Source organism: Zalophus californianus, chromosome 8, assembly GCF_009762305.2.
Source record: "Zalophus californianus isolate mZalCal1 chromosome 8, mZalCal1.pri.v2, whole genome shotgun sequence".
Taxonomy (NCBI): domain Eukaryota; kingdom Metazoa; phylum Chordata; class Mammalia; order Carnivora; family Otariidae; genus Zalophus; species Zalophus californianus.
This window is the reverse complement of record NC_045602.1, coordinates 24,065,868-24,079,058: the sequence shown is the minus strand read 5'-3', so window position 1 is coordinate 24,079,058 and position 13,191 is coordinate 24,065,868. Positions and strand designations below refer to the sequence as shown.

The window sequence follows — 13,191 nt, the reverse complement described above, 5'->3', positions numbered from 1 at the left end:
TTGTATAATACTATGGAATAACTTATTATGTGTCAGCCACAATTCTATGGCTCCATGTCTTAATTCCTTTAATCTCACACACACACATGCTAGAATGTAGGGGCGCTTACTATCCCCATTTTACAGATGTGGAACAGGAAAGTTAGACAAAGTCATTTGTCTAAGGTCACATGAGTCCTTTGATCTCAGACGGGGAGAGAAACCGTAATGGGACATTGCAGGTATTCAGGAAAGCATCACCCCAACGACCCCCCCATTAAAACAGACTCTCCCCATCTTCCCTCTCCTCTCCCTCTCTTTCTCTCTTGCACCCCGTACTAGTTCTTTACTCCCTGGCCCTGGGAATGAGGCATTTCCCTATCCCTCTGTAAACCGGACTCCTGACCATGGGGAGAGGAAGCCTCCTTGCTGACCCCATGGGCTGACGTGAGGTGGAGCGGGAGAACCATCAGGACCACAATGGCGCACAGAACCCACTAGGAGCTGCTGGGTTGGCAGGAAGGGAATCAGTCTTCATGTGCTCTGTTCTGTTGCAGCATCTCAGGCTACGGAGCTGCCGGAGGGAAAGGCGGGAAGAACACCATGATGCGGTCCCACGGCGTGTCTGTGCTGGGCATCTTCAACCTGGAGAAGGGCGACACACTGTATATCCTGGTTGGACAACAGGGGGAAGACGCCTGCCCCAGCGTAAGTGCCCAGAGCAGGGACCTCTGCTTCACACTTACCGGGACCTAGTGGCCCTTCGGAGGGCATCAACGCTAGATACCCTCCTTCTGGGAGCTCATATTTGAAGATGGCAGGACTCACCCCTCGTCCTGCCTACAAATGCCCCTCCCTTTCCGGGCCCATTAGGGTGTATGAGAAAGGGGGTGGTATGGCTGTTGGGGGTTCACATCCCCACAGGGACCAAGGCTGAGGGATGGGTTTCAAGAGTAACCCTTAAAACTAAAGAACTGGATCCTACTTGAATGGGTAAATGGTGGTTCTTTTCAGCAGACTACAAGCTAAAGCCCATCTCCTAAACTTTCTTGCTGGGGCACCATGGTCTTTAGTCCTATTATTATAAACAGGACATATTACAGTTGAGAAAATCAAGAGTACAGAAGGGAAGGGACTTTTCAAAAGCCGCTCACAATGCAGCATGGAGTAGGGACTCTGGCTCCTGCTTGTGCTGTGCTGGGCGCTTGCTTAGGCCTCAGTTTCTATGCCCTTTTCCCACTGAGAGCCCATCATCGGACAAGCCAGACTGCCATCCTCTGCAGCCGCAGAGACAGCCTGTCCTTCTGGTTTCTGACCCCATTGGGGTATCCACCTGTTAAACAGGGAGCGCTCCAACAGCGGGACTTGAGAAAGCCGGTGGTGGTCTAAAATACCAGGAGAATCAGACTTTGAAGACTGACAAAGCTGCAGCTGTGGAGACTCCAGGCATCCCGGTTGTTTGCCTCTTGTCTGTGTTGGGGGAGAGAGGTCCCTGGTGGTGCGGGCTGTCCTGGCAGAACTCAGCACCAGAAGGCCAGGCCCCACCCTCCTCTGAAGGCCAACTTCCACCCAGGGTGGGGCCAGGGCAGGGAGCTGGGTTCTCGTGCCCAGGACCCAGCGCCCCTTCTGCAAGAGCTCATTCAAGAGTAGCCTTGGGGAACAGATGTGGGAACCAGGACTACCCAGAAAGCAGTACAATGCCACAAAATAAATTCAGGACTCTTAAAAGCTGGGCCCCAGGCTGGGAGCAAGGAGGAAAGCACAGCACCGCACCCCCACCCCCACCCCCGACAGGGTTAAAACAGAGCAACAGGAGTAAGCTCAGCAGGTGCAACCTTGCACGTGAGAAATGTCTGGACTCCAACTTTTATTTAGCAACTATAATCAGGACTTTCGAGCCTGGTATAATATATTAAGTCATTAAGTTACAGGCTGCTGTAATTTCCACAGGAATGTATCGAGTGCTAATGTAATCCTTTCATCTAAGCAGAAAGATTGCATTGACTTCTGCAAGGGACTTTTACTTGATTGGATTGTAATCAGTTGTGTCTTTTCACAGGACCACGTCCTTTTTTTTTTTAATTCAATTGTAATCTACTTGTTCCTCGGGGCTGCTGCCCTTTATCATTTTATTAATCAACCTACTTGCTCTTGAACTTTGTGAATGCACAGGGAGAGTTCTAAAGAAGCCCATTCTCTTCCAGCCCCCTACTGGTGGGGCCGGGCATAGCAGGGACGGGGCGGGGCGGGGCGGGGCGGGGGCGGGGGCGGGGGGTAAGTCATGGGTCTTCCCTGTGGCTCCACGCCTCCTCCTGCAGGAGTCACTGGGAGAGAGAGAAAGAAAGATCTTTTATGGTACTCCCTCAATCTGCAGTCTTCTCTAGGCAGAAAAACGGTGCCTAAAGAGGATCCTCTAAAGAAGGGAGTGCACTCTAAGAATTAAACTGCAGGATTTGGCAGCTCTCCCGGTTCAACAGCACATCTCTGTGGAGCTGCTCTTCCTTTGTGCCTGGCCTCACCTGAGCCTGGGATGGGCTCCAGCAGCTGGAAACCCCCTCAGCTACAGCTTCTTCAGTTTCTCCCAAGCCTCATAGGGTGGCATGACCACCAGACCTGGTGGCATGGGTTTCTTGACATCAGCACTATTGACATTTTGGAGATGAGTCTTTGTTGTGGGTGACTGTGGTGGGCACTGTAGGCTCTCCAGCAGCGTCCCTGGCTTCTATCCCCCCAATGCCAGTAGCATCCCCCAGTATTAACGATCAAAAATGTGTCCAGATCTTGCCAGATGTCCCCAGGGGAGCAAAACCACTGGTCTAAGTGTTACGTTTCACAACTACCATCACTCGAAAGGCAAATATTGTGAGGGTCAGCGCATACCCAGACAGTCCCCAATTCATTCGAATGTAGTCAGCAAATATCTATCAAGTATCCTTCTATGTGCCAGTCGCTGTTCTAGCAACTTGAGATAGATCCATGAACAAAAGAAAGATCTTTGCTCTGAAGGAGCTAACATTCCCACTGGGGGAAGAGGGATGAACAAGGACTAGTAATATTAGTCAATCAAAACGCCCAGAAGTGAAAGTGTTCCGGTGAACAGAAGTGGGGTAACAAGAGTCAGGTGTGTAGGGCAGGTTGCAATTATAGATGGGGTGGTCGACGGAAGCCTATTGAACAAATGACAGCCGAGCAGAGTTCTGAAAGGAATTGAACCAGGAACATATGTGGGGGTGCCAACCAAGCAGAAGCCAAGGCGTTGAGGTGGGAGAGTGCCTGGTGTACTCTCAATCGGCTGGGGTGAGTGCGGGGAGCAAGAGGGAGAGTTGGTGAGAGATGAGGTGATCAGGCCACCATCAGGACATTCTTAAGCCATAGGAGGGTTTTGAGCCTAAAGGTGGCAAGAAGGTGGGATAGGGAGCCTGCCGTGATTTGCATATTGTAAGACCCACTCTGGCCGTCATGGCCTGCTTGGGACCAAGGGAAGAGTCAGCACAATGAATCCAGTGGTTACTGCATTAGTCTGGGCAAGAGATGATGGTGGCTTGGATAAAGATGGCAACAGTGGCTGAATTCTGGGCATATTTGGAATGCAAAATCAAGAAGGATTTCCTGCCCAACTAGATGAAGAACTGAGACAAAGAAAGGATCAAGGATGACTCCAAGAATTGCACTTGAACCATGGGAACGAGGGAGCTGCCGTCACCTGAGCTGGGAATGGTGTGGAAGGAGCAGGTTTGGGGGCACGGTTAGGAGAGGCCTGGCAGACAGCCAGGTGGAGACTTCTGGTAGCCAATGCAGATGGGCAGCGGGGGGATGGGCGTGAGTCTGGGCTCTCGTTAGAGGAAAGGCCATTCCCCAGCCCGCCTGCTCCCTCCTTCCCACTCCTGCAATTCCCAGCCGTCAGCAGATTCTGTTCACAGGAAGAGGGCATCCGCAAAGGGTGGAGACCCCACTGCTGCTGGACAGAGAGGAGGAGGAGAGCAGGGTCTAAAGGGATGGACATTCTTCGTACCACTGGTTCAGACTGGACAGCCCCTCGATTTACACAGGAGGAGGCAGGTCCGGGGAAGTGAGGTGCCTCACCCAACATGGCTCAGCAAATCTCCAGCACAGCCAGTCAAGAAGCCAGATTGGACCCTGTATTTTGTGCTCCGCTCTGCCTGGTGGACAGCTCACATTTGTGTCCCCTGCCCCCGGGCTCAGCCCTCTGGGCATGCCCCCAGCTTCTCATGCCCACCCCACAGCAGTTAGCAGGGTTTCCTCCCAGCACTGCCCCCCCCCCGCACTCCCCACCCGGACAGCACTGCACAAACACACAGGAGAAATGTCAGCCCTGTACAATAGCAATTCAGAACCTTCCCACCCACACTAAATCCACTCTAAGAAATATCAAATTATTTCCATCATTAAATCCAAAATGCCTTAAAACAAATTGCATCTTGGCTATTTATCTGGAAATTTCTCTAGTACTCATTGCCTGCACCCCTGAATGCTTTTGCATAAGGAGTGGCTCAAGATGAATTGGCATGTCCACTGGCTGGTTACACAGCAGCAGTCAATGGAAATGTGATGTTTTATTGGCCTTTTTTTCTAATAAGTGAAAGAAAAGCCATTTTCCTCCGAATTCGGGTGGATATTTGGAGCGTTCTTCTTAGCTGCTGTGCCCGACAAGCGGGCTGGTTCTTCCTGAAGCCCTCCCCCTTTATTCAGGGATTCCCGGATTCTGGGTCACAGGGATTTCCTGCACATCCCCAGGGACTCCCAGATGCCTGGGGGCACACCGAGACCATGTGAAATAATAGCAGCTGTTTATTCAGTCCCTAACACAGGAGACACCATCCTAGACACCTCTCCTAAGTACATACAGCCTGCCCATTCCACACCTGGAGGTCAGAGAGGTTGAGCACCTTCTCCTCAGGCACCCAGGGGTGTCTGCAGATTCCTGGGGTCGCACCCTGTTCTCCATGATGGACACAGCTCCATTTCAGGCTGTGTTGGGGGATTCCTGGAGGCAAGAAGTGAGACCTTAGATGGGAGGGAAGAGATGTCCAAAATGGAGAAATGATTTTCACATAGATGGGCTGGGGATAAATCTGAGCCTGGCTCGCACTGCTGTGTTCTCTTCCCATGATACTTCAAAACTGCAGCTTCTCAAAAAACCTTCAATGGCTCACCACCGCCTAGAGAATGCAGTCTGATTATAGTCAAGTCTTCTGGCCATTATCTGACTGTCCAGTTGAATTCCCTCACCCCCTCCAGCCCTACCTCGCAAACCAGGGCTTTTGTCATCCCTTCTTCAGAGTCCAGAGGATCCTAACAGGTCCTCCTGGACTGTCTCTCTGTCCTAAAGTGGACTTTTCTGAACCAAAGAGACTCTTGTACTTTTCCCCAAATCCCCCAGCCCCCCCCCACCTGCTTCTCTCTGGGCTCATGCTACTCTCTTCCTCTGGGTTGCTCTGACTTTCCCCCATTTTCTGTTTTAAAAGCTCCCTGTGCTTCAAGGTCGAACTAAATACCACCTCCTACAGGCAGTCCTCCTTGACCACCAGTCAGCAACAAAGTTCCTTGTTGTGCCCCAACTTCCCGGCATTTTCTATCTAAGCTATCCTATGGTCTTTCTCTAATATGCTCTAGGGACAGTTATGTGTGAGTGTGTGTGTGTATAAATATAGATATTGATTTATCTACAGATATATGTCATATATCTATCTCTATCTCTTCAACTCAACTGTCACCTATTTGAGAGGTCGTCAGAGCCTATCATGAAGCACAGAAGGTCTGTCTGCTGGGAAGTAGAGAACCTTGGGCACCAACCTGAGGTGCTTTTTGTCTCTCCAGACAAACCGATTAATCCAGAAAGTCTGCATTGGAGAGAACAATGTGATAGAAGAAGAAATCCGCGTGAACAGAAGCGTGCATGAGTGGGCAGGAGGGGGTGGAGGAGGAGGTGGAGCCACCTACGTGTTCAAGGTAAGGCCAGCTGCCAGAGCTCGCCATGGGCGGTGACTTCCGCGAGTCATGGATCCGTCATGCCGGGTCCTCACGACCGCCCTGGGAATGGAGCACCTCAGGTGTCCTTAGCCCCATCTAAAGAGGAGCAAAGCGAGGCGCAGACGGATGTAGGGGTCCCTGTCTGTCCCAGAAAAGGCAGGTTCTTCTCTTGCTGACATACCAGCCCGATGGCCCCATGCAGGCCTTGTCGTCCCTGCCTCAGAGTTCCAGAGGGTCCCACGGTGCCCTCCCCTGTCCCATGGTGGCCTTTTCTGACATGCTCAAAAGCAGTCAAAGGCATCTGCTAGGTCCTCCCACCAGGACAGTGGTGCTGAGGGCTTAATCTTGAAGTTGTGGAGGTTAGAGCCAGAGACCCCGGAGAGTGGGGAGGAAAGGGGGAGGAGAGAGACGTGCTTCTAAGCACCAGCACCCAGTCCTCTGAGCCTAGTGTGAGCAGCTTCAGGAAAAGATCCATCCCTGCCTCCTGGTATTCATATATTTAGATCTCCTGGTGCTTTTGCTTCTCTGACTGGACCCCGACGGATATGGGAGCCGGGGGCGGGTGAGGGCGGATGGGTGGCTGGAACATGAGGTCAGAGCCCCCAGACCACCGGGATGTCACCCACGGCCCAGCCAACACTCTGACACTGTAAACACTGCAATGGCTCAGGGGTCCCCAGAGTGGGAGCCCTGCTCGCTTTCTCAATCTCTGATCGTCTCCCCGGCAGATGAAGGATGGCGTGCCAGTGCCCCTGATCATTGCAGCCGGCGGTGGCGGCAGGGCTTATGGGGCCAAGACAGACATGTTCCACCCAGAGAGACTGGAGAATAACTCCTCAGTTCTGGGGTTGAATGGCAACTCCGGAGCCGCAGGTAAGGCGCTGCAAGCCTGCGCTTCCCCGGAACTGACCCCCAGGACAGGCCCCCAGGACTGCATGAGCTCGGGCTCGGCCGGCCGCCATCACACACCTGTGTCTCAGTTGCTGGTGCTTGAGAAGCTGGGAGCTCTGGATACTGGTACCCACATCGAGGGAGGGAGGAAGGGCGGGCCACAGCTTGGGGAAGTGGAGGCATCTCTGCAGACATGGGGTTTGAATTGCAGAGGTCACCGGGCACAGGAGACAGGCAGCCACTTTGGGACGGGCAGCCCAGCCTCCCTGGGTTTCCTCAAATGCAGCAGGATGTGAGCAGATGGAAGAAGTGCGGGCAGAGTCAGGCCTCCCAGGCCCTGTGGTTGGTGCCTCCAGGCCCGGGGCTACCAGCTCGCACGTCTCACTGCAAAAGCTCTTTCAGGAACCTCCATGGTTTGGCAATCCATGCTCGAGAGTCAGAGGCAGCCACACAGAACCTGGAGACAGACACGAAGGGGGTGTGAATTCGGATTCCTCTGAAGCCAGCCATGTCCGAAGAGGAAACGCAGTTCAGTTTTGTATTTTCTTTTCTCCACAATCAGACCAAGGATCTTTGGAGGCATTTAAGATTCGAGGTTAATTAAACAAATACTCAAACTTTCCCTTCGAGTGAGAGATGGCTAGAAGAGAAGGAAGCATAGAAATAGGGGTTGTGGTCTCGGTGAGGACAACCCAGCACTATTCTTGGCACCCCTGCAGGTTGTTTTCTTTGCTTAAAAGCTGTAAGACGGAGTGGGGGGATCAGAAACCCCCTCAGCCAGGGACTGCGCTGGGCACAGGGTGGAGTGGCAGACACGGTGCCAGGGCCAGGTCATCCTAATTTATTTACCACCCTCATGGCCCACTTCAGGTCCCTAAGTTTGCTGAGGGGGCTTCTCTTTGCCATGAGACATCAACGGCCCTGAAAGGCCCACACGCCACCCTCTGGCTGGCCGAAGGGAGGCCAGACGCTTGAAAACCAAGCCGGACGCCACAGGCCTGCAGCTTCCAAAGCTGATTTGCCTGGGGGCCTCAATTCAGTTCTGATCGTCCCTGTTCTAGACCAAGCTTGTTCCTGACCTTGGCCTCGGGTCCTAAAACCCGGCTCTTTCTCTTTAGCACAGTACTGATCTCCAGCCGCAGCTCCTTACCTAGACGTCCCTCTGCTGCCCCCTCAGGGCCCAGAAGAGCCTCTGCCACACATTCTTCCAGAAGGCCCTTAACCGGCCCAGGCCAGTTAACCCTCGTGGTTCCGCAGACCCATGCACTACTGTTTCTCCAGGTCCTCACCATCCATCACCTGCTGGAACGGAAGTACTGTGGGGTCTTTTGGAGTAGACCCCCTGTTGAAATGTCATAGGAAACAATATAGGTGGAGACAAAGAGGGTCCTGGAATCTCAAGGGCCTGCATGAGTGATTGATTCTGGTTAGCCTGTGGCCTTAAGATAAAGTTGCATTCAACCTCAGCCCCAGGCCCGTCGGAAAGCACAGCTCCAGTGGCTGCCATCACAGGGGCCTGCCCACCCCTTCCCTCAACCCCCTCCCCACCCTCATCTTCCCTGTACCTGACCTTGGAGCAGCTCTTTAGAAGCAGTCAAGCAAGACAAAGCTTCAGAGTGTGAAGACCTCTTCACACTTGGGTTCTACTTCTGATGCCCAACCGTCCCTACCTGTCGTGGTTTAGGAAGCGTCAGCCATGCCCACTGTCCCCTCCGGTCTGAACATCAACCCAATGAGGCAAGTCTTACTATATCCAAGATATAGGTGAGGAAACTGAGTCTCAGAACGGGCACGTGCTGGCCCAGGGTTTCAAAGCCAGTAAACAATAAAGCCCATCAGGTTGTCTGGCCTAGTCTGGGATTCCTGCAGAGGAACCCGACTGCAGTGACCCCAGCAGGATTTTGACAGTTGGATGCCCAAGGACTGGCAGGTCCCAGTCCTTGTTGGGATGCGAAGCATTAATGAAACAAAGTCCCTGCACTTCAGGAGTTGGGGCATGGAGAAGAGGCAGAGGAATGAGTTTAGTTGTCATGCTGCCCGTCCCCCCACGTCCCCACCCCTAACCAAACACCCTCCCCAGCTTTTGATCCAAAGGCCTGATGGAAAGCAGGGGTCTGAAGCATGGCCCCAACTGGCTGTGCATGGCTGAGGCCAAAGCCGGTCTCACTAGGGCCAAGGGCACGGTGCTGTTTTTCCAGCTGTGGATTCCGAAGCCCCCAGGCCCCCCTGGGCTGGGCGCTGGAGCCGGAGTGAGCACCCTCAGAGCACGAGCACACACGGCGTCCTGCCTCCTGTGCCGGGTCCCCGCGGCGGACGCACCGAGCCTAGCCAGGACCCTCTCGCTTGAGGTTTTCTCTGTCTCTTCCTGCAGGTGGCGGAGGTGGCTGGAATGATAACACTTCCTTGCTCTGGTCTGGAAAATCTTTGCTGGAGGGCGCCACCGGAGGACATTCCTGCCCCCAGGCCATGAAGAAGTGGGGGTGGGAGACAAGAGGGGGTTTCGGAGGGGGTGGAGGGGGGTGCTCCTCAGGTGGAGGAGGCGGAGGATATATAGGTAAAGATGATTCGTGTTCAAGGTGTCACTCCCTCCCTCTTAGTCCTAGGCACTCCTGTCCTCTCCCTGGCCCTCGCCTGCCCTCCCCCCACCCACCCCAAGTGTGGACTGTGATGTCACCATGCACGCTTTCCTCTCAGCCCCATAGGACCGGCCAGAGGCAGGGTATTGGCTCTCGAGCCAGCATCCTGCCTCAAGGCTTCAAGAGCTCTTGTGTTCTTGATGCCCGCCTCCCCCAAAGCCAATGATAAAGGGCTTCGATTTCCTAGACTGTTCTCTGAGCTGCCCCTAACGTCGCGCTGCCACGAGAACCTTAGAGGCCACGCTCCCCAGGCCCGTGCCTCCCTTTGGACGTCCTGGCCTGAGTCTTTGCCAAGCCAGCTCCTTAAGGGCCTGGTTTGTGGCCTCTGGCCTCACAGACTCCCTCTCCCTTCCCTGCCCCAGCCCACCAGCTTCCAGAACTTTTGCCCCCTCCATGCCGAGGGGCAGCCCCAGCCCAGCCGGTCAGCCAGCAGCCGACCACTGGCCCCAGCTCTCCTCCGAGCTTCAGAGCAGAGCCCAAGAGGCTTCTGAAGCTGGGAGGCTGGGAGGCTGGGAGGCTGGGAGGCTGGGAAACGGCAGCTCCACCATCCCCACAGATTAGGACACGATGCATGCACGCACTGTGATGTTCTGTCTGTGTTTTGCTTTCCGCTGTGTGTAAGATGCTTGTATTAACCAGATGCTCTTCTTTTCCAAACTCTGGGGGTGGGGGGGAGGAGCCTGAGGGGGGAGCCCAAAGATAACCCAGCCCAGCTGAAAGGAGGGACAGGAGCCTAAAGGCACAGGGGCCCACCCCCCCATGTCTCACCCTGACCCGATGGGACTGGAGAGCAACTCCTCAGTGCTACTGGCCCGGCCAGTTCTGGAGGAGGCACCAAGGGGCTAGTCCAGCCTGAGGACACGAGACCGCTTCTGATCCTTATTCACACGAACTGCTTCCAAGCAGCCCCAGTGCAGTGGTGGGGACTCCCCAGCAGGAGCTAGCCCAGCCCGGGGGGGAAGGTGGCCCCCATACCCAGCATCTCCCGAGCCACACCCCAAGTGCCGCCCCTGTGCCCCAGGCCTCCCTTCCCTCCCCACCGCCCCGCCCTGAGGCCCTTCACCGCCCTGAGGCCCCGCATGCCCCGCTGATACGCAGATGTGTTGAGACATGGGCCCCCTGCCTCTCTGCGTTAAACTCTTCTCTGGTTTGGCACAGGCGGCAACGCGGCCTCAGACAATGACCCCGAGATGGACGGGGAGGACGGGGTTTCCTTCATCAGTCCGCTGGGCATCCTGTATACCCCCGCTCTAAAAGGTATCCCCTCTGCCAGGCCTGTTCTCCCACCCAGACCAAACCTCAGGGCCCCTGACACAGAGCCAAGATATGAAGGCACCATTACGGGTCCCTCACAGGCAAGTCTTCCCGCTGCTCGTCTCAGCACGTTTTCTGGAAGTCAAGAGGTGTGGTCTGATCCGGACATGCAGGCAGAAGACTGACTTTCAGGCAGGCCCGTCCTAGAAAATGCCGCAGCAATAGTCCCGTGGCCTGGGCCAGCCCGCCAGAGGGGCATGCACTCGGAGCCGCCCATCCGCCCACAGCAGTGCAGCCACGTGTCCCCTGTCTGAGCTCCTTCAGCTGCGTGGGGGACTTCCCTCCCCACTGCGGTCCCTCAGGGGCCAGGGGACGTGGGGGCAGGAGCCAGAGAACCCACACTGACCAGCTAGAGACAAAGCACACACAGAGGCCGGGAACGGGGTGCAGGGTGGTCCTCGCTGCCTCAACCCCAGGCTGATCCTCCCTTCTTGTCGCCAGTGATGGAGGGCCACGGGGAAGTGAATATTAAGCATTATCTAAACTGCAGCCACTGTGAGGGAGACGAGTGCCACATGGACCCCGAGAGCCACAAGGTCATCTGCTTCTGTGACCACGGGACAGTGCTGGCTGAGGATGGCATCTCCTGCATCGGTGAGGGGGCGGTGAGGGCGGTGACAGGGAAGGGGCCCAGAGTGTGAGCCCACGGAGGCCGCAGCTGGTGTCCACGATTCTGGGGCTCCTCAGATGCAGTTCGGTAAGCGTTCTGACCCCCATCTCTCCGCCCCAACACGGGTGCTCTAAGGACTGGGCAGAGGGACCTGTGTGTGAAAGGAGCCCTAAGGTGTCCTGCCCCACCCCTAAGCCAGGGCGTGCCGCCCCACGTCCCCACCAAGGGGCCATCCTGTCCGCACTGGAACACCCCAGCGCCAGGGACCTCCACACTCCCAAGGCGCGCTGTCCCATCAAGAGTTTGCAAGCTGGACTTGCAGATCCTCTCAGGCGCTGCAGGGGTTTGAAGCCCGAGCTCCGTCTCCCTCCTCCTACAAGTCTCCAGACGAAATAACGCATTTGTTTCCATCAGTTCACATGGGACACTTTCATGTCTCCTCCCCACCCTGTGTCCTGCATCTCCGGCCGTTCCAGTGACAATGTCCTTGTGAGATGTAGTGTCCAGGACCCGGCAGGATGCCCCAGGGGGGGCTGTGCCGGTGTGCACCTGGGCCCCGGGCAGTAACTCAGCCTCCCAGGGTCACTGACGGGCACCCTCTGTTCCTGGGTCGTACTGAGCCTGTGGTCACCCAAGGCCGCTGAAGCTCTTCCTTAGCCTCTGCTGGCTCACCTTCCCACCCTCCTCGTGTCATTGTGCACTTGATGTTGGGGATCAATGTCCAGGATTTGGTATTTATCCCTGCCACGTGTTCCCTCACCCAAAAGCTACTGCTGAAGGCTGTAAGCCAGAACGAGCCCCCTGCCTGCCCTGGCCCTCCACAAAGAAGGCCTCCGGAGTGGGGGAGGAGCGGGTGGGGTCCGTCCGGGCGGGGGAGGGTATTTCTGTCTTGGAGCTAGCTCAGAGGGTGATCAGTGTTGTCACCAGTGCCCCGCGGGGATCTGTCTTGCAGTGTCCCCCACCCCAGAGCCCCACCTGCCGCTCTCGCTGGTCCTGTCGGTCGTGACCTCCGCCCTCGTGGCCGCCCTGGTCCTGGCTTTCTCAGGCATCATGATTGGTGAGTGTGCCAGAGCCCCAGGGCTTCCAGGGAGGCGGGGCAGGGGGAGGCAAGGAAGGCCAATCTGGTGGAACAGAACAGCATCTCCTGCTTTGCCGTGGGTGCAGAGGTGTCACTCTGGGTGCGTGGTGATTACAGCAGCCCAGGCCAGCCTCAAACCGAAGCCCCCTCCCCCAGCCCCCAGCACCGCCTTGGTTCCCTAGAGGAACTGCTGATTCCACACCCCGATGCCCCTTAGAGCCTTCTGGAGGCACTCTGCAGAGGAGGACACAGTAGCCAAAGCTCGCCCCACCCCCAGAGTTCACTTTCAGCTGCCATCAGACCTGGGCTCCAGGGGACACCTGGCTGGGCTCACTCCCCAGGGAACACCTCCAGCCCCGCCCTTCCCCATGTGGGGCAGGCAACGCGAAGTTGGTTTCTAAGTGTTTCTGTTAGGCCTGTGAGCCCAGGTGAGCTGATAGGCAGGTCTCGGAGGGCTCAGCGAGGTCCAGCCAGGCTCTTCCTGCTGGAAATGTGCAGGGCAGGTGGGCAGGGACATGAAGGAAGGCAGAAGGGAAGGCTTAGCATGGACGGCACTTTTAGAACAGCCCCCCTGGGGAGCTGGGGGCGGGTGGTAAGGGAACCTGCGGGTGGCCAGGGGGAGGGCAACAGGCATTATTCCTATATGATGCCATCCTTCTGAGAGACAGGATGATGAGAGCTAACACTTGCTG

At 55.9% G+C, this 13,191-nt stretch overlaps 1 protein-coding gene across 1 annotated transcript in view; it reads left to right on the top strand.

Moving 5' to 3' along the window:
* ALK (ALK receptor tyrosine kinase) overlaps window positions 1-13,191 on the top strand; it is a 685,531-nt gene that overhangs the window by 640,895 nt on the left and 31,445 nt on the right. Inside the window, exons 13-19 of the mRNA XM_027621933.2 lie at window positions 537-687; window positions 5,818-5,949; window positions 6,699-6,843; window positions 9,233-9,415; window positions 10,656-10,754; window positions 11,253-11,405; window positions 12,374-12,478. Coding sequence (XP_027477734.1) covers window positions 537-687; window positions 5,818-5,949; window positions 6,699-6,843; window positions 9,233-9,415; window positions 10,656-10,754; window positions 11,253-11,405; window positions 12,374-12,478 — 968 coding nt within the window. The remainder of the gene's footprint in view (window positions 1-536; window positions 688-5,817; window positions 5,950-6,698; window positions 6,844-9,232; window positions 9,416-10,655; window positions 10,755-11,252; window positions 11,406-12,373; window positions 12,479-13,191) is intronic.